The following is a 24774-nucleotide window of genomic DNA, read 5'->3' as shown; positions in this document are numbered from 1 at the left end:
AAAAAGGAGTGAGTAATGAAATACCAATGTTTTAATTTTGGGGGTAAAGTATTCCTTTAACCAGTTATTCTATGCACACTCATAATAGAAGTATTTAATGTGAAAACGGACTGATTTGAATACTGTGTTTGCATTGAGTTGTAGTGCAGGTTATAAGCAGTTACATCCCTTGGCCATTAGGTGGCAGCAACATTTCACCCAAATTTTTATCTCCATTATTCCACCCACTGTCCTTCTGTCATTAGTGTAGCCGTGCCCTCTCAGGCCTGACCTTCACTAAAGCCATGCATCCTGTGAGCTGTCAGGATCCCAATCTGCCCCGGGATCAGAGGTGACCATTCAGAGGGTGGGGGGCGGGCCCACTTCTCCTTCACCCCACTCAATCTCATCGGGGCTATTTGCAAAACACCAACATTGCAGCAGGTGTGTGTGTGGAGGAATCAATGATCTGTTAAGTCTCTCCATGGAGGAAATTCATTCTCTCAGTAACCATGAAAAAAAAGAAGCTGGGACAATTTAAAAACCTTCTTTTTTTTTTGCACGTTTAACACATGAATCACACAGCCTCTTAAAATAAAATTACACACTTCCAGGAGCAGCCGTTCACGTGGGACAGACAGATTGATTTCCTGAGTGTTGCACGACACAGGCGTAAATGGAAAGCAAGTGACGTCTGGATTTATTAGATGTTGAATGAGTGAAGACACCGCTGTGCACTCATCTTAAGTCACAATTCGGCATGCATGTCACACACCATCACTTCTGACAAGTTCCTAATGTATGGATTCACGTCAGCTGCAGTTAGGATTCTCCTCGCTGCAGCTGCTGCTCACAGGAGATATTAACCTGCGTGCAGCTGTGGAGAAGAAGGATGGCTGAAATGTCCAAGGACATCTGGACACTTTAGCGTAAGTTAAAGCACAAACCGACTTCAGGTTGGTAGTGAGAAAAATGATCCGTTAGGGCTGTTTGTCAGCTGCTGCAGCGACGTCGAACAGATCATCACCCTCCTGCTGCTCACGGCCTTTTTAAAAGATGCACTTCATGGGAGGCACAATGAGTGCATTGGTTAAAAATAGCAATATCTGGAAACATGTGGTTTTCATTTGCCACCCTAATGATGGATAATGTAAGAACACAAAGGTCTATAGAATTGTCTCTGATGTTGATGAATACATTGGACTCTTTGCAAGCTGGAACCGGTTAGGATACAAACACCTTCCCTCGAACACTTCCCATTGATATCATTGTTTGTTTGGTGTGCTCGGATCCTGCAGGGGGTTTCGCTCTTATCTTAAAATGCCATGTTGGAGATAGAGGAACAGAACACAGAGGCTGATTGTGATATTTGCTGTACTTCTTATCTGCAGTGGGCTTTTTGTGTTTTTTCTTGTGTAAAAAGGGGTTGTGTGGGATACCATATAGATAATTGTATGCATAGACTAGCCTGACCTCCTTTAAGCTAGGTTATACTGATCCTGTGTTATGATGTCACTTCCAGCAACCCAGACTGCATGGTTCAGGGTCAGGTTAAGGACTTCAGCCGTGGGGCAGGACTGAAACACATTCAGCATATTCATATTTGTTGTATCATAGAAAATGTTAATTTACGTGAGAAAAAAAACAACGTTGACATTGAACTGTTCTTTGGGTTGTAACAATAAGTCACCTTCATTTGCCACTGCAGCCCTAAACGCGCATCTAAAAGGGAGACACCTGACGTCTCCACAATTACGCGTGCCTCCCGCGTCACGAGGCTGCAAAAAAGTGTAACAAAAATAAAACGCCCAACACGTGTTACCGACATTCACACAGCCACACAGGGTTGGTGCAAATGTAGATAGTCAGTGGTTCATTTGGAGCTTCCCACATTCACAGACCGCTGTGCGCAATGGCACGAGCGCTCCTCCCGAGCGGGGCTGGGCGGGATAACCGGATAACTTTCCCCTCTGCCTGGAGGGTGCTTTTTCTCGATGGCATCTGATGAATTATCAACTGGGAAACAGTAACTGGTATGTACGACTGTTTACTTTACGCACACTAAATCAACCTTAAAAGCCTGTGGGAAGTTTCCTGTTACTGTTTTTTAAATAAAATTCTTATCTGCCGATTTTTTTGCTTTTTTGTGTTGTGTGTGCGCTCTGAAAGGTGATCATTGCAATGATCCCTCTGTTACTGGACTGTGTTTGATCTCGAGGCGTGATAATGGAGCCCGATAAGAGGCTCTATCTCGGGCATTTAATTGAATTTAATGATTAGGGTTAGATTTGCGCAAATTAGTCTTCCTTGGCATTGCAATTTTGGAAGAGATAAAATGTCAAATGATTGATCTGAGTAAATTGATTTGCTTGATGCTACATTCATTATAAGCTTCATATTGATATAAGTAGAGTTATATCGTGACCTCCTTCCATTTCCTATGGCTGCAGAGCACACACACACACACACACACACACACACACACACACACACACACACACACACACACACACACACACAAGCTCGCAATTGAGGGTCCATTCATGTCCAGATCACAAACACGTTTAGCTCAGAGTTCTGCACATTAACATTGGTTCATATGAGAGGGAAAAAAGAGTGACAAGGGGAATCAGTTTCCATTTCCACTTGAGTTACAATATACAAACAAACCATTCACTGCAGCACTCGGCAGCTTTGTGTCACGTAACGAGTGCCACTGGATGTAAATGAATGTGTTTGTGGTTTTATGATTTGCCATCCTGCGACCTGTCACACCTGACTTTGATGAACTCACTCCTATCCGGAGGCTTCAATAGGACGGGTATCAGTGGCTGTTTCTGCTTCCTCTCTTGTTGATAATGACACTGGAGCCATTGAGTGGAGTAACAGACTGAGAACATCTTTAAAAAGCCTTACTGGGTTCGAGCCAGGTCTAAAAATGATCTCAGCTTCTGCCTCTTCATTTCTGTCGCAGGAAGAGAGACTGCATGAGATGGATCCGTGTGTTGAACATGCAGACACAGGTGTGAGCACTAACAGCAATGATATGTGGATTCAGGCCAGGGAGGATGGATTGCGAGGAGCAGAGCCGGGATGGCAGCCAACCAGACCTCTGAGACTGGACTTATTAGCACTCCCTCATGAGCAAACCTCCCCGACACAGCTCAAAGGCAAACTGCCAGCCCCTCATTGAAGTCACCATCTCTGCTTTTGGAGTTTGCCGTATTCAAAGTTGTTTATAGGAAGGAACGCTATACATCTGAAAGAATGGCGCTGAGGAATTTTGCTGTTCAGAGCATTAATCTCTGCTGAGTCTTTTATCGAGTTCCTTAACTGTAGAATCCAAGGAGCTTCAGGAGGCATCGATATTTGCTTCATTTCTCAATCAGCAGGGGGGGGGAAAGCACTTGAGCAAGTGTATACTGCAAAGAACAACCCTGCAGGGATGCTTTTCAGCTGTTTTATTTATTAGTCTGACTAATGTTACTAAAGGAGCCAAGAGATGTTCCCCAGCGGGCCTTCGACCTGAAAAGATGCCGCCACCAACATCTGAATGGTTTAGGGCCAAATACATTTCTGATCTTTGTATGAACCACCCAGGACTCTCAGGTCTTCTGGGACGGGTCTGCTTTCAGTCAAACATGGAAGCAGCGTTCAGTTATTCAATTCAATTCAAAACCTTTATTTATTTAGGTGAAAACCCATTGAGATCATTGACCTCTTTTTCAATGGTGACCTGCTGATTATTATGCTCCATATTTCTTGAACAAACTAACAGAATCCTTCGTGTCCGCTGCAACTCTTACGAACAAATCCAGGCTGAAGACTTTTCTCTCTGTCGCTGCTTTTAATTGAACTTTTCACATCTCCGCTGCACTATCTCCTGATGCTCTAAATGCTGTTTATGCACTTTGAATTGCCTTGTGTTGAAAGGTGCTATATGAATAAACTTGCCTTGCATTGATGGTGAATGTGCCACCCTTTAATCTAAAGCAGGGGTGTCCAAACTTTTTTCTGCGAGGGCCACATACATACAAATATACGAAGGGCTGGGCCACTCACTAGAGGTATATTGCCTCATAAGTGAAGTTATAAGTCAGCAAAATCAATCAAATGTAAATTATGCTTGTTACTTGAATATGCTTTAGGAAAACAAACAGCCTACATCCCAGCTCTCCAGAGGGTTTCATTTATCTTGTTGGCAGCTCATTCCTAAATCATGCATAGAGGTCACGACAGTGGACAGCTATTCAAAAGGTGTTTTCTTGTATATGCATTGTTTTTTTTTGCATAGTTGCACCATCAGCCACTACATAGGACCCTATTGAATCATCCCACACACTGCCCCTCAGTGCCAAGTCAGTGTAAGTGCATGATACATGTCTCTAAACCAAGATGGACGACAGAAAGCCACATGGATCAAGTCACCCATCTATATCTTGCCAATCCTTTGCTGGAAAGCGTCCCCTGCAGGTATAAAAAATGTGGTGACATCAAGTAACAACTAAGGAATCATATAATCATAAATTATCAAAGTATTGATTTTATGTTTGCAGGAAATCATGATTAACCACCTGTCCACTGCAGGGGACGTCATGCATCACTGGCTATATTTCAACTACAATGAATACTGGTACTGCTGCTGCTGTACCCAGGGCCGTCCCTCCCTACAGGCAGATCATGCAGACTGTGTGGGGCCTCACCTTGTGGAGGGGGCCACACCTTGCGGAGGGGGGCCTCATCTGAGGCGCACCTATGCGCTTATGTGGCGCAATTAGGGTGGCGCGGCACGGTTTCGCCGCTGCGAGGCTCCACTAGCACTCATCAAATAACTGTGCGTGGGGCCTCAAATTGGCCCCTGGCCCTGGTTATTCTTGAAAATACTTCATCTTTAATATCTTTTTGGGCCGTAAATCAATATACTTATGTTATTATGATGTAATTTTAAGTTTGCACATCTTTATTTATAATTTTTTCAAAATGTACATCTCTTCAGTTCAAACCCTGAAAGGCATACTGTCCACCTGAGTGGACATATAAATATCTCTTTGAAAAAACTAGATTAAAAAAAAAAAAAGTTCAAATCTGGTTTTTCATGCGCCAAGAGCAAGAATAACACACAAATCCTGACTGAGGCTTTCATAATTCATGCATGAAAGGGTTAAAACATGAGCCTCAGGTTGCTGATAATAAGAGGAAATAGGAAGGGTATATTTCAAGCTTGTTATATAAATAAGTTATTGGGCTTTTTTATGATCAACTTTTGATTCATGAATATTAGTGATCTAAAGAGATGCGAGAGGAACCAGTAGAGGTTATGTTGTGTGATGAATGGATAAACACTAAACTCTGCCCTTTCCCTTTGGTAGGTCTGCCGAACATCTCATCTCCCATGTCACCGGGACGTCTCCATGGCGATGTTTAGCAGTGCTGAGCGGGTCTGGAACGAATCGGACCGCCTGTGGTGGGACTCGGAGAGGAACGAGAGCTCAGAGGCGTCAGAGCAGGATGAGCGTAACTACTACGCCATGCTCTACTCGCTGCTCATCCTGGCCATCGTGTTTGGAAACGTACTGGTGTGTATGGCCGTGGTGAGGGAGCGCTCCCTGCAGACCACCACCAACTACCTGGTGGTCAGCCTGGCTGTGGCCGACCTGCTGGTGGCCTCGCTGGTGATGCCCTGGGCCGTGTACCTGGAGGTGAGGAGCTCAGGGGGTCTGAATGTTGAGTGGTTTTCAGTGTTTCATTGTCTCAGGTTTCCTACGTCTTACAGTTTTCCCATTGCCCTAACTTAGTGATGATGCCCAGGTCGACCCGGGTTGATCTGTGGGTCACGCGGGTTTTGTGGAGCTTACTAGAAAATATTTTAGGGGATTCAGCAGATTTGTCAAAAAGGGGCAAAGACGTGCTCTGAATAAGTTATCAGAAACTTACAGGAAGTCCACCTTACACCTGTTCTTCCTGTCTATATCTCCCTCTGTCGAACAAGCACTAAAGCACTTCAGTCTGTTGACTCTGTTTTTGTCTCAGACCTCAGCACTTAAAATAGTGCTGACACATTAATGCATACAGTTTGCAGATAGTTGGTTGTTTCAGATGGTTGATATGGATCTTTTTATGGATTAGGCAGTGTGCTTCTTCTCTAACATCATTTAACATTTAAAGCAAACGGTTATCATAAGCTAGCATGCAGCTATTTCCCTCAGGAGCTCCAACAAGCCGTTTAGGACAGAGAGTGAATACTCAATACTCAATACTCAACACAGGCTCATGGCATTTCGTGTTCACCGACACGATTTCCCCCTTTTCTTCGTGTTGCACAGCACGATTTTAAAAGCAATGATAACAAATTAGAAGGAAAAACAGATTACATTTTTTTTTCAGTATTCTGACACAGAACGATTTTAGAAGCAATTTATTTCTACCGGCAACTACATGTTCCGTGCCTGCACCAAATAATAACAAATTAGAAAGAAAATAAGATGACAAAAAATACAGATTTCAGTATTCTGAGGCTCTGAGACCCATTTCTTTTCCTCGCCGACGGCAAAAAAACTCAGACATTAAACAATTTAAAATGAAAAGGGATAGGCTTAGGGTGAGATATTGAGTAAGAACATGTTTTTATGAACCACACAGCTTCTGGTATTCCAAGACCCGACCGGACAAAAAGACGTGGTGCACACGAAACATGCTACCAATAGAAATGCATTGCTTTTAAAATCGTTCTGTGATACGAAAAAAATGCGAAAATCGTGTTGGTGAACACGAATCAATAGATTAAATTAATTTCGAGACTATAACACGAAATGCCGTGAGACTGGGCTGACATACTATACAGAGATGCTGTATGAGAAACCATTTGATTTTGGAACATTGAACAATGTAAATGTATTCTAGTAGACCTCAACAATGGAATTATGATCAGTAGAAATGGCCATGACATGTGGACCTTTAAGATTCTGCAACTAACAACGTTTTTAATTCATTACGTTTATCCATTTCAACTGTTATTCCTTCGTCTTCGACTTTTTAGATTTGTGTAGCCTCTTTGCTAGCTATTTCTGCTTTGTATCCATTCATATCTGCTAATAACATAGACCTTTACTTTCGGCATGTATTTCAAGAGGTGTATCTACTTGGCTTTGGGGAATCACTGAAGGGAAGAAGGGTGAGAAAGTAGAGAAAGCAGAGAGGTTGTGGAAGAGATTGATATTCAGATGCTTGGCAGTGAGTAGCCGACGTTGGAGAGAAAACAAGAAAATTGAGCTAAATTCAAAACAGATTAGGATCATTAGGAACTTATTATCTAGTGACAAGGGCGTGAGTGATGGGAAGAAGATAATGATGATACAATTATTGTAGATTAAACATAATTGCCAGAGCACATATTGAATACTAACACAACTTCATTTTCTTTGGTTAATTGGCTGCGCTTCAAATTATGTTGAAGCAACTGCAAGGGGCAAATTGAAATGTATGTTTGCTGTTAATTCGTATTTGCACGTTAATGATTCATACTCGAGTGGTAATTGTTCATTTTCTCAGCTCACATCCTTCTCTCCAGAAACTCCATTACTTGTACCGAAGACGTGACTCTGAGCATCCGCATTTCATCAAAGTAATACTCAGCATGCGGAAGACACACTGCAGAGGGGCCGTGATTGGGTGTGTGGGTGTGTAATGCCATCCTTTAATCTTGGGGGCAACTGAGTGAGTTGCTCAAGGGCAGGTGTTTGTCCACGTGACGTCTGAAAATCACCTGGTTGAAGTCAAGTAATGTTTAACAAGCAGCCGCTGCCCAACGTTTGCTCACTGTCAGCAAAAAGCTCTATTTCTGACAGTGAGCAGAAAATTCAGCAGCAGGTCAACCATTAAAAAAAACATAATTAACATTCTCAGTGGGCAGAATCTGACAAGTTAAACATGATTATATCCTATGAAAGGTGAATTAAGGTAGCCGGGAACCTCGCCAAGAATCAGTCATGAGTCTCTGAAGGCAGTCATGCAGCTACAGCGTTTTTTATTTCAGATTCAAAGGGTTTAAAATCCCATAAGGAATGAGTCATGAGAAGATGACACAAAGGTACAATATTTCATGATTTAGCAGGAATGTAAAGGTCAGTAATATCTGGAAAACAGCTGCGGGAAAAGCATTTGAGACCAAGGCAAAGACTTTCAAATCCCACAGCTGGCCGTGAACGCACCGTCGCCCGCAGGCTGTAATCTGACGGATGGGGATTAGCTTGTTGTGACCACAGGGTTGCCGGTTGGCCTGCAGGTGTGATTGTGCAGTAAAAGTGACCGAGTATCTCCTGTCCAATCCTGCAGCAGGCACTAATCATGTGCCCTTGAGCAAGCTATACCTTAGCTTTGGATGGTTCTGCTGATGTATGGCTTGTACTTGAAGGAAGTGCGCGCATTGGCAGTAATGACTAAGTGCTCACTTTGAACAATACATCCTGAGGAGCAAATGTGTTTCCTGACTATAGCAGCATCTCCATTTGTTGTCTGGAGATTATTTCAGGTCAAGATTTATCCTTGTTTTTGTTATATATTCAATACAGGAGTGAAAAGGTCCAACTTTTGTGAAGAAAGATAGCTAAAAAAGTTGCATGTCCTTCATGATTATATCAGAAAAAGTATATGCGGGTTTAGGGAGTAGCAGATTACACGTAACAAGGAATAAAGAAAGGCAGGCTTTCCTACACACAACATCTCTGAGCAGAGGACACATTGCATTTGATATTATCCAAAAGTAACAGGAAGTAATCAGGTTACTTTTATATTGTGATGCTACGATTTTTTGACATCTAACTAACTAGGAAACAGAATCAGTTTAAAGTACCTCCCAACCCTGATTTGATATACAAGTTGAACTGTATGTAAAACAGCGTGAGCGCTCTGACAGATCCTCTCCAGCTGCAGTCTCTTAACCTGCTCCCGCTGTGTCTCTTTTTACAGAGAGATTCATCGCTCTTAAGTGCTGCCAAAGTATAGATCACATATGTTCAAACTGAAGTGTCTGCAGAGCCTCACTGAGTCACCCTCATATTCCCACACGGCACACAAGGTTCAATATGTGCCCACATGTGTGCCGCAGCCTTTTAGTGTGAGGGGGTGAACGTGTTAAAACAAGTAGAGAGTGTATATGTGTTGTTTGTATTTGTGCTCTATACTTGAGAGGACCAAATGTCCTCACGAGGAGATGTATTGGACTTCCAAATAGAGAATATTTTCCTTATAGTGAGACAACAAACTCACAGTCTATTTGATTCCTTTCCATAGCATATGGCTTTAGGATGTCTCACACTTGTTGACGCTCCATTATTTCCTTTGTGACATGCATTATGGATCAATAGCAAGCACTTTCATAAACCAATCCTTCGTCTGTATGCTTTTCAGACGCTCTGAGCCTATTCAATGAAAGTAAGTGTATTGTTTGTAGGCGGGTTGAGATTGTGTTTTGTGAAACATTTGAAAAGACAGGACAATGTTCCCATTTCTTTTACAGCCATAGATTGTTTTCTTTTGTCCGTCAAAGCTTGTGATTTATTCATTGTTTTTTGAGATGTTTTAAACAAATATAATACAAAATGTTTAGGATTCGGAAAGTAGGAAGTCTAAATATGTGTTTCTCTCTGTACATTGTGTTCCCAATTCCCTTGTGTGCCCGCCGCCTGCCTGTGGAGGTTGGCGTTGATTCCCTTCTTGGGCTGAGGAGAATCAGCAGTCAGGGGACGGAGCTTGGGTCCAATTTATCTTTGTCAGACAGTTATTAGCAGGCATTATGGAGCCTGAGTGAAAGCCTGTCGGCCTGAGCAGGACTGCACTGGGTCAGTGGTGTTATCGCTTTACCATGGATGGGGGGGGGGGGTCAGTGTCTTCTGGAAATTGAAAATGTTTTCACGGTAATTAGGTTTAACAACAGTTGTGGGTTGTCCATCACACAACATCCACACACTTGCAGCTCGTGTGACAAGATGAACAAGGGACAAAGATATTAAAAAGACAAATTAGCTATATTAAAATCCCTATTAGCATTCATCTTTAGAGGGGTCCTCTCATGCTTTGTGGGTTTCCCTCTCCCGTAGTGTGTTATAATGGATGCATGTAAATGATCTGCAAAGGCTAAAATCAGGGAACAATGATGGGCCTGAAACGCCTCCTTTGTTTACTTCCACAACAAGGGGACATCACTACATCACACTTGCGTTTCTATTGGCTAGCGCTCCAACACATCGTACGTGATAGTCTAAGGGGCGGGACAGCAGGAGAGGACTCTTTAAAGTAGAGACACTACATACTGATATAAACCTGGACATCAGCAGGAGAGGACTCTTTAAAGTAGAGACACTACACACTGATATACACCTGAACATCAGCAGGAGAGGACTCTTTAAAGTAGAGACACTACATACTGAAATATACCTGAACATCAGCTGGAGAGGACTCTTTAAAGTAGAGACACTACACACTGATATACACCTGAACATCAGCAGGAGAGGACTCTTTAAAGTAGAGACACTACATACTGAAATATACCTGAACATCAGCAGGAGAGGACTCTTTAAAGTAGAGACACTACAGACTGATATACACCTGAACATCAGCAGGAGAGGACTCTTTAAAGTAGAGACACTACATACCGATATACACCTGAACATCAGCAGGAGAGGACTCTTTAAAGTAGAGACACTACATACTGATATACACCTGAACATCAGCAGGAGAGGACTCTTTAAAGTAGAGACACTACATACTGATATACACCTGAACATCAGCAGGAGAGGACTCTTTAAAGGTGAGACACTACATACTGATATACACCTGGACATCAGCAGGAGAGGACTCTTTAAAGTAGAGACACTACATACTGATATACACCTGAACATCAGCAGGAGAGGACTCTTTAAAGTAGAGACACTACATACTGATATACACCTGAACATCAGCAGGAGAGGACTCTTTAAAGTAGAGACACTACATACTGATATACACCTGAACATCAGCAGGAGAGGACTCTTTAAAGTAGAGACACTACATACTGATATACACCTGGACATCAGCAGGAGAGGACTCTTTAAAGTAGAGACACTACATACTGATATACACCTGAACGTCAGCAGGAGAGGACTCTTTAAAGTAGAGACACTACATACTGATATACACCTGAACATCAGCAGGAGAGGACTCTTTAAAGTAGAGACACTACATACTGATATACACCTGAACATCAGCAGGAGAGGACTCTTTAAAGTAGAGACACTACATACTGATATACACCTGAACATCAGCAGGAGAGGACTCTTTAAAGTAGAGACACTACATACTGATATACACCTGGACATCAGCAGGAGAGGACTCTTTAAAGTAGAGACACTACATACTGATATACACCTGAATGTCAGCAGGAGAGGACTCTTTAAAGTAGAGACACTACATACTGATATACACCTGAACATCAGCAGGAGAGGACTCTTTAAAGTAGAGACACTACATACTGATATACACCTGAACATCAGCAGGAGAGGACTCTTTAAAGTAGAGACACTACATACTGATATACACCTGAACATCAGCAGGAGAGGACTCTTTAAAGTAGAGACACTACATACTGATATACACCTGAACATCAGCAGGAGACTGGAGAGGACTCTTTAAAGTAGAGACACTACATACTGATATACACCAGAACATCAGCAGGAGAGGACTCTTTAAAGTAGAGACACTACATACTGATACACACCTGAACATCAGCAAGAGAGGACTCTTTAAAGTAGAGACACTGCATACTGATATACACCTGAACATCAGCAGGAGAGGACTCTTTAAAGTAGAGACACTACATACTGATAAACACCTGAACATCAGCAGGAGAGGACTCTTTAAAGTAGAGACACTACATACTGATATACACCTGAACATCAGCAGGAGAGGACTCTTTAAAGTAGAGACACTACATACTGATATACACCTGAACATCAGTATGAGAGGACTCTTTAAAGTAGAGACACTACCTACTGATATAAACCTGAACATCAGCAGGAGAGGACTCTTTAAAGTAGAGACACTACATACTGATATACACCTGAACATCAGCAGGAGAGGACTCTTTAAAGTAGAGACACTACATACTGATATACACCTGAACATCAGCAGGAGAGGACTCTTTAAAGTAGAGACACTACATACTGATATACACCTGAACATCAGTATGAGAGGACTCTTTAAAGTAGAGACACTACCTACTGATATAAACCTGAACATCAGCAGGAGAGGACTCTTTAAAGTAGAGACACTACATACTGATATACCCCTGAACATCAGCAGAAGAGGACTCTTTAAAGTAGAGACACTACATACTGATATACACCTGAACATCAGCAGGAGAGGACTCTTTAAAGTAGAGACACTACATACTGATATACACCTGAACATCAGCAGGAGAGGACTCTTTAAAGTAGAGACACTACATACTGATATACACCTGAACATCAGCAGGAGAGGACTCATTAAAGTAGAGACACTACATACTGATATACACCTGAACATCAGCAGGAGAGGACTCTTTAAAGTAGAGACACTACATACTGATATACACCTGAACATCAGCGGAATATGTCCCTTTTAAATGTAATATATCAGGGTGAATGTATTTCTGGCAGCTTGATCTTCTTTTTTCCCTCACTTGTATCATTGCCCAATTGTTTTCCTTCTGTCTTGCCTTTCTGTCACATGTGCAGGTGTATTTTTCTGTGCGCTCAGTAGGTGTGAAGAGAAACATGTGCGTTGATAATCTTCCTGTCTGTCCTGCAGGTGGTCGGCGGGGCCTGGCTCTTCAGCCGGCTCTACTGTAACGTCTTTGTCACGCTGGATGTGATGATGTGCACCGCCAGTATCCTCAACCTGTGTGCCATCAGCATTGACAGGTGAGTGTGTAATGTATGTGTAATGTGTGTGTATGTCGACTGATATCTGCCGTGACATCTCCAGTATAAATGTCATCCTGTGAGATTTCCATATTTCCCCCTCTTGCTCTTTTCTTCACTTCATAGATATCTCAACGCTCTCGTGGTGGAAGACGCTCTTTCCCCATCTTGTTCAAATCCTCTTGATAGCTGTGTGTATCTTTCTGCATCAGTGTGTGACAGAGTGAGACTCAGTGAGGAGCAGATAGAGGATTTTCTGAACACTGTGTGGGTTTTTATCTCAAGTTTTAGGTTCAGACTCAGGCTTTTCATGCGTCTTATTTCTGCGGATTTGTTTGCATAACTGCAGCAGGGAACCGTGTCGTACATTAGCCGAACTTTACTAAATGCGTCCTGTATTTAAATAATGTATTTGCTTGGTTTTCTTCTTGTGTCACGGTTAATATTTAATTACTCTTTACGGTCTCAAACTTATAACCTGCAGGCAACAACATAACATCCTACATGGATGTGTCATGGGGGATTAATGTGTAAGGCTTTCTCATGGGTGCTTTGACCTGAGTTATAGTTACCAAATGTTTGCTTTGCTTTATGCCATCGTCATGTAAAGTAAAACCATATTCTGTATTTTTAATTGAACATTTGTACATGCCTGCAGGTACATTATGTCTGTTTACACATTTGATAATTATAACCTGCTTCCGAGGGATGGAGTTATTGCCTGAAGCCCTGTGTTCCTCTCTGAATGAATAATTAGACGTCGCCGCAACATCACCTTTACAGTATCACGCGCTTGGTGAAGTGCCACATTTAAGTGAATCTCCGGGGGCATTCTGTGTCATTGATAGTGTTCAACACGCACGCATTACCTTTGTGAGAGCATTGTTTATTTATAAAGTCTCACAGCAGTCGTAACAGGGAGGATTTATCGCCTGTTGAAAAGGAAAGAGTCAAACCGGGCCAATCGGAGGCGGAGACACTGAAATAAAGTTTTTACATTAAAACTTGAAGGTGAGGAGTCTGTTCTTTCAGCGTGGGTCAGGTTTTTACTGCAGTCTCCACTCGGAAGAGTCTTCTTTCATCCTGTAACTCAAGCAGCACTGGATCAATGCATCGCGTACATTATTTCTCGTCTTCTTCACTTTTTCCTCGCTTTAACCTCAGGAGGTCACAGTGATTCAGAGAATACCTGCGCTCCCAGCTCAGCCCTGCATTTCTACCCAGAAAGGGAGCCAGTGCAATTAGTCTGATGAGGACAAACAATGATGGCAGTTGGCTCAAAGCAACGCAACATCACATCCATTTTGGGTCGGGGTCCGGCGTAATCGCTGTTCCTTCTGAGCCCATTTTCCCCGGGCTCATTACACACTCTTGTGTTCTGTGTGCTGATTAACTCTTAAATCACAGCTTCACTTGTATTGCTGAATACCCAAATTGTTTCTAAATAGAAGTGCCTGCTTTGGTGCTCCATTGTTCCTCCTTATTGTTCCAATTTCTCTCAGCAGTGCTTTTCTGGAAGCACTCAATTTCTCACTGCAATTGTTCCATTTCCTGTACTTTATCAGCACTTTTGTCTCCATTCAGAAGTCACCATGTTCTCTCGTTCTCACAGCGAGACAGACTGTAAATGTGTGATTTTTCCTGCAGGTACACAGCCGTGGTGATGCCCGTCCTGTACAACATCACGTATCGCTCCAAGAAGAGAGTGTCTGTGATGATTGGCACCGTGTGGGTCCTGGCCTTCACCGTCTCCTGCCCGCTGCTGTTTGGTTTCAACACCACAGGTGAGGTCAACATAATGACTTCATCTTAATGTCCGGACACATCACACACAGCGAGTCCATTTTAGCAGGATGCAAAATATAATTCAAGTCACGAAAGGCAGCGTGTGACCGGGAAACTCAGGGTCAGCAGTATTTGCCTTTTAGGGTCAGCTGTGGGACATGACATGCAATCTAATGTGGGATTTAAAGGTGCATTCTACTAATTTAGCATGTCAGAGTGTCATGGTCTATACTACTCAGCCTGAGAAAATGTTGTTTAACGTCCAGCCCAGGGGTGTCCACACTTTTTCACTGAGGGCCACATACAGAATAATATATCAAGGGCTGGGCCACTTAGGTATATTGCCTTATCAGTTAAGTTATAAGTTAGCAAAATCAATCAAATGTAGGGTTAAGGTTGGATACAGCTCAGCTCTCCATAGGGTTTCATTCATTTAGTTGGCAGCTCATTCCTTAAAACAAAAGCCTCAGGTAGCTTATAATAAGAGGAAATATGAAGGGTCTATTTCAAGCTTGTTATGTATTTAAGTTATTGGGCTTTTTTTTAGATTTGTTGACTTTAATTGAATGAATTTATTTGAAAAGTGGGCTCGTTAATATATGTTCACATACATATTGAAGAAGTACAAGAACACATTTTATTTGTGGGCCATATTCCATTATACTTTTTTAATTAGCTGAGGACCGATTCAAAATGGGCCGCATTTGGCCCACGGGCCGTAGTTTGGACACTCCTGGTCTAGCCTGACAAAACAAAAAACTCATGACGAGACTGGCCATTTACCCGAGAGCTTGTTTGTATTAAAAGCTGTGTTGCATGTTGAGTTTGAGAGACATGTCCTTATCACAAGGTCATACGGGAGTACACATCCATCTTGTCAGGCTCCAAGTAATACTTTTAAGACATGCAGTCAACATCCTGTGTAGCTCTGGCAGCTGTGGGCGTGGTTAACACCTGCCAAGTTGTTTTTGACCCGTTCCAAATCATTTCCAAAGATGTCCCCTCAGATGGTTGAGTGCAAACAAACCATCTGGTGTCAGGCTAGACATGAGGAGCAGCAGAAGCTGTCGCCTTGGAGTTGTCTTTCAAAGTCACACAAGTTCAGAATATCTGACTACTTGTGTAAAAATGTGTATTTGTACTACATTAAGCTTTAAATGCATGAATTTAATTAAAGCGGCCATATTGTGCTTTTGGGGGTTTTCTCTGCCCTCCAGTTTTTATATAAGTTTTTGTGCGTGTACTGCGAACGGTCCACAAAGGCTAAAATCTGTGTGTTCTCTCCCACACTCGAAAAGAGTTGCTGCAGCTCAGGCAGTATGAGAAAAATAAAGAGCTTTTTGAACATCAAAGCATGAAGACATGTCACAGTAGAGACACTAAATACTAATATGAACCTGGAAATGAGCAGAACAATATTTGAAACGTCACAATAACTCAGTTTAGACCATTTTGTTTAAATCTGTCTCTAAGTGCCTAAACCTTATTAAACAGCAGAACTACATGTCTGAAGTGCCCTTGATAATGATGCACAGCACCCTGAGAGCTTTACAGAACTTGATATATCCGTGACGTTAAGTGCACTGCAGGAGAAATGCTTCTAGGTTTGTTTCCCAAATGTGACTGTCTCACTTTTAGTTGTCTGTTTGTTTTTGAGAGATGTATCTGTGGAGGAATAATTGCGTTTTCCCAGTCAGGTGAAATATGTTTTTTACTTTCAAAATGAGGTTTCAAGTTTCATGTTCAAGGATTCAAGGCTTGTATTGTCACGTGTGCATAGCTACAGTGTAGTTGTGACAATGTGCCAACAGTGCAACGCAATAAAACAGAATTTCTTTTATTTTTTATATATTTTTTATTTGACCTTTATTTAACCAGGATAGCTCTCATTGAGATTAAAAGTCTCTTTTTCAAGAGAGTCCTGACCCAACAATGGTAACAGCACAGTTTCAGACAGCTTTACAGACAATTAAAAAACACACAATCACAACACAGTCATACACCAAGTTTAGCCAAAGCATTTCCAGACACAGCAGGTGACATCTTCTTCTAGTTTTCTCTTGGATAATTCTGAGGGAGGTCTGTTGGTATCACACATTTTTGTGAACAATACAGATGGAATAAGGTCTTCTGTGTTTGTGTGAGGAAGAATGAACGAAAAGTGTAAAACAAGACAGAGAAAAACAGCTATTTTAATTCACATTGCCGGCAGCACCATTGCATGACTGCACATACACAGTGAGGACACAATGTAAAGCTGCTCTCTGGGATGCAGGCATTTGGTTGCTCACAATCAATGCTGGACAATGGCTGGTGATTGCAGAGTTTTTTTGTCAGTATGCACCCAACCCGAATCAGCAAAGAGCGAACAGTGGGTCCTTCATTAACCCTCATAAGAAATGGATTGAAAAACAGCAGCTAAAATCTACAATTACAGTGCAAAATAATCTAGAAACTGAACGTGGGTTGGATCGTGACTGGAAATAGATTGTGTGTGTCCATGCTGGTTCCCATCTTTCTTTGTATTGATCCACAGGAACATCCGCGGAGAGGCCAATCACTTAAGTTTGTTCATGCCTCTGACCTGCATCACACACAGCTGTGCACAGAGCCGCCCCTTTTTCTTTCCTATTTCAATTTGCAGCGTTATAAACTCACTGACGGATATTTAGCTCGGGCTTTTGATTGAAATATGGCTCTACCTTATTATTATGTCAAATCAAATGGGCTCTTAATCTGAATAAATGGTAGATAATCATCAATCAATCAATCCCACCCCCACCTCACTGCTGTGTGATAATATGCAGGATATGAAAGGACAAGTCATCAAGGTTATTTCTTACGGGGCAAGATTTTGATTTATAACCAAGGGAAATACAATAATAACAGGTGAGAGAGGGATTTTAGCCTTTGCAGACCATTTACATGCACACAAACCTAAAAGACACTACAGGAAAGGGAAACAAATCATAATAGGGCCCTTTAATTATTACAATACTTAAGTGTGGCCCTTTGTGAGCGTATTCATAAAAGTGCTGTTCTCCGCAATAATGAAAAAGGCCCTAAACTCCATATTTTGTCATCTCTAGAAGTGACAGGTCATTCTCAAGATGAACAGGGTCAGAGGTTATCTATAAGTTACGCCTTCTGTCTCTTTTACTATCCTGAGGTTTATAGGGGGTTTCGCATTTTAAAGGTCTCCTATCATACTGTTTTTCATCAGTATATTACAGGTCTCAGATATATACAGAGCCTGTCTCTGATTGGCTGAAACACCAAACAGATCATTGCAGCATTACCCATAATCCCCTCTGTTTCAGCCCTGTTTCCAAAGTGCTGATTCTCTGTCTGTAACTTTCATGGATGTATAATAAGAACTGGATACAGCGTGGGAGGCGGGGCCTCATTCATTCCTATGAGAGTTGCGGCGCATGATGATCAAATGGCCCAACTTTTGAGAGAGCGCAACGTCACAGATTACCCAGCATGCCTGAGAAGTACCCGTATGTGCGCTCATAGCACATGCGCAACTTTAACCAAAATGCTCGTTCACATCAAGCACGTCAATTTGCGTACACGTAACAGCACCGCACGTTCATGACAGCATGGTAATTGCTTGTTTTTATGATGGATTTTATATTAACGAGGCGGCAGTTAGCAGCTAGCGGCTAACTAGTAATTATGCCAATGTGCACATCAATCGTTATGTACTTATATTACGCTGTAACAGGATCTAGTGATATCCAAGCAAAAGAGATCATTATTTCATTTAGAATGAAAGAATTATTGCACTGCATATATATATATATATATATATATATATATATATATATATATATATATATATATATACAGTGCAATAAGCTTCTTAGTGCAATAAGAAGCTACAGGGACGTTAATCTAACGTCGGTTATATTAACTTTATTTAATACAACATTTACGGTACAAGATTTAATCATACAGCCCATGTAGTATCATATTTTACAAATGATTAATTACAGCAAACATGTGCAATATCCATTATTACAGCTCCGTGGGATGGCAGTGAGACGATATGGGTCCGTTGTTATTGTGCATCCATGGGTAAAGATAAACGCATGTAGTGCTGAACACGTAACATGAACGTGCCGGGCGGCGCGGTCCCGTGGGTTAGATGCGCGTTCATAATGCAGAGGGATATAACTCTCAGAATAACGTTATTAGCATATTTTTACAACTTGCGGAACGAATGTTTTTAATAAGGGCTATACAAACGTTCATACTGGGTAGTTTATTTAGTTTAAAAAAAATTATCCAACGATTTACAGACCACTCTTTCCCAATGTAAGTCAATGGGAAAAAGTGTTTCCGGGACCAGCAACCAAACGGAAGTTTAGTACCGCCGTTTGGCCAGCACGAATATTCTCATCAGACTCCAGCGCACTTCCTCGGGGCTTGGTAACTTTAGATGAAAATAAGGAGCCCCTCCCCACGCCCCTCTGAGAGACATTTGGTTAAAAAGAACTCGTGCTGGAGGAGATTCAGGTGATAAGGGGGGGGGGGTTACCTTGGTTTCTGATTGGCTAATGGTTACGCAAGCCAAAAATCGTTATGACATCATAAATCTGATCAGCTCATTTTCAGACATAGAAATGGATCAGGACAAAAAGAGAGAGAATCTTTGTTCCTGAAACTTTCAGAGTCTCTTTCCACAGAGGGGACACATGTTGATATAGAAGAGACATGAAGAAGAGGGGACACATGTTGATGTAGAAGAGACGTGAAGAAGAGGGGACACATGTTGATGTAGAAGAGACATAAAGAAGAGGGGACACATGTTGATGTAGAAGAGACATGAGGAAGAGGGTTTTGCATAATAGGTGACCTTTAACCCTTTGTTTTTCACTCAGATGACCCGCTGGTGTGCTCCATCTCCAACCCTGACTTTGTGATCTACTCCTCGGTGGTGTCCTTCTACCTGCCGTTCATCGTCACTCTGCTCGTCTACATCCGCATCTACGTCTTCCTCCGAATGAGGAGGAAGAGGATCATCTTCCGTCAGGCCAGCCGTAAAGTGCAGCCGGGCTCTACTGCACCGTCTGTGGTGAGGACGTTATCTTAGCGTTTCATTATCTCTGCTGAGTTATGGTACTGTGACTCCGAGACATGAAACGACAGCAAAGTGAGGCGTAGGGGAAGAGAAGGGAGCCATGACAGAGAAAGAGACAGAAGAGACAAACGTTAACAAAGATTTGTGTTTTATGAAGCGCTGCTAGATACAGTGGGGCAAAAAAGAATTTAGTCAGCCACCAATTGTGCAAGTTCTCCCACTTCAAAAGATGAGAGGCCTGTAATTTTCATCCTAGGTATACCTCAACTATGAGAGACAGAATGAGAAAAAAAAAATCCAGAAAATCACATTGTCTGATTTTTAAAGAATTTATTTGCAAATGATTGTGGAAAATAAGTATTTGGTCAATAACAAAAGTTCATCTCAATACTTTGTTATATACCCTTTGTTGGCAATGACAGAGGTCAAACGTTTTCTGTAAGTCTTCACAAGGTTCTCACACTGTTGCTGGTATCTTGGCCCATTCCTCCATGCAGATCTCCTCTAGAGCAGTGATGTTTTGGGGCTGTCGCTGGGCAACACGGACTTTCAACTCCCTCCAAAGATTTTCTATGGGGTTGAGATCTGGAGACTGGCTAGGCCACTCCAGGACCTTGAAATGCTTCTTACGAAGCCACTCCTTCGTCGCCCGGACGGTGTGTTTGGGATCATTGTCATGCTGAAAGACCCAGCCACGTTTCATCTTCAATGCCCTTGCTGATGGAAGGAGGTTGTCACTCAAAATCTCACGATACATGGCCCCATTCATTCTTTCCTTTACACGGATCAGTCGTCCTGGTCCCTTTGCAGAGAAACAGCCCCAAAGCATGATGTTTCCCCCCCCCCCCCCATGTTTCACAGTAGGTGTTCTTTGGATGCAACTCAGCATTCTTTCTCCTCCAAACACGTCTAGTTGAGTTTTTACCAAAAACGTATATTTTGGTTTCATCTGACCATATTACATTCTCCCAATCCTCTTCTGGATCACCTAAATGCTCTCTAGCAAACTTCAGACGGGCCTGGACATGTACTGGCTTAAGCAGGGGGACACGTCTGTCACTGCAGGTGTCTTAAGTGGGAGAACTTGCACAACTGGTGGCTGACTAAATACTTTTTTGCCCTACTGTAGTACTTCATTTTCTTTTGTTGTGTACAAACAAATGCGTAAACAACAAGGGAATACAAATGAATCCTGGCCAACTCTAGCAATCAATCTCCCTCGTACAGAAATGTGTAATTTGCGCGGTTGAGATTCATAAATACGATGCAGAAACATGCAGCTTTATGCATTATCAATCATTGCCAGCAAGGCTTTCTAAACGCTGTGTAAAGGGTGTCTTATTAGGAAGTGGTCCCTGATCTATTATATAGAGCTGAGGTCTATTATCCTCTCAAATTAAACCCTTTAGATCTGATTATTGAAAAATAAATCTCTGGTTTTCTTCTGAGTGCTGCTTTATATTTCCCCTCTCCCTAACTCACACTCATTCACGTCATTCATTCTCATAATGACATGCAAATCACAATTTACTTCTATATATTATGGAGGACAGGGAAAACCCTTTACAGAGCTTCATAACTAGCTTAAGAGAAAACACTTTTGTTCCGAATACTGATGAAGCCTTTTTTTCTCATTTGAATGTATTTGTTGGTAAAAGGGTTCAGAAAAGATGACAGAAGGAGGCGAGAAAAGCTGTTCAAGGCTACTCTATAGGTGCAGAGTGAGAGCTATAACTCTCTGATGAACAAAGAGGAAATGAACTGTAAAGAAAAACAGTATCGTGGTTCATAAGAAGTTGACATGGCTGTCAATGAAAACACGAGAAGTGCTCTTAATTAAAAAGGCTGTCAAGTTGCTTATAAATAGACAATTTAATTAGATGGGAATGTGCTCCGTGCTGCCCTTTGTCCTTAGAGGAATGAATACACACAGTGATGGATAGACAGTGAATTACATATAAAGGAAAAGGATATCTCTGCTTCTCTTCTTAGTGTTTATTTCGAGAGCCTATTATATTCCAGTCCATACAAAGCATCATGTCTTCTCATTAAAGTGCTTCTTGCAAGGAAAGCCCAAGAACATGACTGGCATATCCTGCATGAAACCACAACTAAGGCAGCGACCCCAAGCAGACTCAAGTCCCGTCACCCCTACAACAGGAGAGCACAAGAGATGCTTGGTTCCATCCCTGAGGACCTGTCTACAAGGGCATGGTTAGCAACTTCCTGGAAGCAGGAATGGGAGTCGGCTGAGCTCACACGTCTGCACCATCACATCCAAGACCCGGGAGATGGAGTCGAAGGAGAACATCTACCACGCCGGCACTGGACCCTACTGAACCGCCTCCGTACTAGGGTTGGTCGTTTCAAATCATCAATGAAGGAGTGGGGCCTGGCAGACAGCGCAGTATGCGAGTGTGGCGAGCCTGAGCAGACTGCCGACCACATAATCACCACCTGTCCTCTGTACAGACCTCCTTCAGAGGCTGGCCTCTTCCAAGTGGGACCAGAGACGAGAGCGTGACTTTGTGACACTGAGCTGGACATATGACGACGATACACGAAAGAAGAAGAAGAAAGTGCTTCTTCATATGGCGTGTACTTCTGTCTCTTCCTTCTCGTCCACTTGATCACGTCCATGACTCTGGTGTTTGTCCCAGTTACATCTATCATTCATGATGGCTTTAACCTTCTTGTACGTTGCTGTATTATTCAACCCCAAGGCTGTTATGTTTCAAAGATAATGTTGATATAAAAATGATGGCTTTATCTATTAAAAGGGCAAAGATACCAGTTCATGTTCCGTGCATCTGTATACCCTTTTACTCTTCAAGATGATGTGTAAAAAGCCACTATTATTCAATTGGATGACAGCACCAGCAATGGGAGCCTCCTGTGCAATGTGGTCCCACAAGATGTGTCCACTCCATTGCACACTAACTCCCAGTGAAGCCTCCTATTTAACAGATGATCGGTTGTCGTTGAGCCCCAGTTTGGGATCTCATCCATGAGTGCAGAGACTCATTGTGAGATCTAAGCCCCGGAGGAGATCAGCCTGAGGGGGTTACAATGGAAACGTGTTTTGAAATATCATAACAGGACTGTGACTCAGTCAGCGGAAGGATATTGATATGTACTGTAGAAGGAGGCTCGTTTCAAAAGAGACTTATCTTTATTTCTGCAGGGAGCTCTGATGGAGTCGTGCTGCGTCCCGCTCAGAACTGAAAGGGATTGAAAACGTATAAGACGTGCATTTGAATTCATGTCGTTTGACACGGAGACGTCACAAGATTTGTCGCCATCCTCTAACATACATAGGCTGGGTTTCATTGCAATATAAATCTGTTTTAATTAGAGGGAGGGAAATGAATTGATCAACACATAAAAGTAAGCGCTGCTGCACGATTAAAAACGAATTTCTGTTTAGTTAATCCATCCAAGTCTGTGGAGTTTAATTAATACGGAAAGGGTAGCTTACTGATAAATAAGTTAACTCAATGTTATTCAATATGGCTATAAAGAGGCCTTATTGTGCTCTTTGGGCTTTCCCCTTTCCTGTATATAGTTTTTAGTGCATGTAAATGGTCTGCAGAGGCTAAAATCTCTGTGTTCCCTCAGAGGGAGTTTCTCTCCCACACACTGTCAAAGCAGAAGATACAAATATGAAATTATATCAGCACAATAGGGCCCCTTTAATTATTCCTCCTTTAATTTTCGCTCAATCCAACTCTAAAATCAAGTCATTTGTAAAAGGTTTAAAGGTGGGGTATGTAAGTTTGAGAAACCGGCTCGAGATACACTTGTTATATTCCATGGAATGCTCTGAACATCCCGATAGCAATGAATATCTGAAGTGCTTTGACACAAAATCCATTAAAAAAAATCATCCGTGGAAGCTGTGGTACTGTAAAAAGCACGACCAATCATCTGAGCCGGCCCGGCTAAAATAACTGGATGGCCTACCTGCCTGTCAGCCTTCCATCTGTGCACAAACTTATCTCGTGCCCTCATTGGTCATGTGCGCGTTCGTGTGTGTTGGAGGAGGGGCTCTGTAAGGAAGTGGCAGATTTCCTCCGGTCGTGTATTTTCCAATTCTAGCGCACTCGAGCCGGTTTCTCAAACTTACATACCCTACCTTTAAGTTCAAAGACATTTAATGAGAAGTTGTAATTGATTCTCTCTGAATGCTAAAGTTTTAAATTATCTTGTAGCATGATTTAAAGTTACATCATGACTTCTGTGTAAATAACCTTGTTGGTGTAACCCCCCTCTATGGAAAAGCATAATCAATGACTTTCTATACCTGTGAAGTGCTGGGCAGGGGTGTTGGGATGAGATAAGGAGGGTTTAAGCATTTCCTTAGAAATAAATATATCTCCTTCTCAACCTTTAGGAGACCTGTCTACGAGAGGAGACTCCCAAGGCAAAGCAGGACCTGTCCCCTATAAGGATCAAAGTGGTAAGTGCTATTTTAAACTCGAGATCCAAAGCGACCGTGAGAATCTGGAATTTCTTTCATTGCTCTGGTTTTGCTGAATGCAGCGCAGCCTGACTAACTCTCATATTAACTGTGTTGGCATTTTGTGACTTGGTTGCATGCACAGAGGTTCTGTTTTTAGCTTTTGTCTGGCAGCTTGTATGTTCGTGCAAACTTGAGTTTTCTGCTCCGCTACGACGCAGCCCAGGGCTCTGAGAGGGAGCTGCACATTGTGATTCTGAAGCGTGGCTCTCTGCATTTCGTCACCTGGTCGAAAGCTGGGAGATGTGTGTGTGTGCGTGTGCGTGTGCGTGTGTGTGTGTGTGTGTGTGTTGGCTGGACAATATATTAGCAATCGAGATCAGAGAGTGTCACCCCTCAGCAGGTGCACCAATCAAAGCCATCAGAAATGAACTAACATTAAAGAATTCCCCGCAGACACCCTGGCTCCACCTTTCGCCATCCAAACATTGTTGCACTTTAGAGGCCTGTATGAAAAAGGCTCCAGCACA

At 42.3% G+C, this 24774-nt stretch overlaps 1 protein-coding gene across 1 annotated transcript in view; it reads left to right on the top strand.

The window, feature by feature from the left end:
* The first annotated feature begins 1834 nt into the window (after window positions 1–1834).
* drd3 (dopamine receptor D3) overlaps window positions 1835–24774 on the top strand; it is a 29137-nt gene continuing 6197 nt past the window's right edge. The window contains exons 1-6 of the mRNA XM_079661798.1: window positions 1835–2012; window positions 5349–5678; window positions 12799–12911; window positions 14559–14695; window positions 19586–19779; window positions 24179–24244. Coding sequence (XP_079517924.1) covers window positions 5391–5678; window positions 12799–12911; window positions 14559–14695; window positions 19586–19779; window positions 24179–24244 — 798 coding nt within the window. The 5' untranslated portion in view covers window positions 1835–2012; window positions 5349–5390. The remainder of the gene's footprint in view (window positions 2013–5348; window positions 5679–12798; window positions 12912–14558; window positions 14696–19585; window positions 19780–24178; window positions 24245–24774) is intronic.

The sequence above is a fragment of the Notothenia rossii genome, assembly GCF_949606895.1.
Source record: "Notothenia rossii genome assembly, chromosome: 12".
NCBI classification, from domain to species: Eukaryota; Metazoa; Chordata; class Actinopteri; order Perciformes; family Nototheniidae; genus Notothenia; species Notothenia rossii.
Note: the sequence above shows the minus strand (reverse complement) of the source record. Positions and strands in the feature narration are given on the sequence as shown.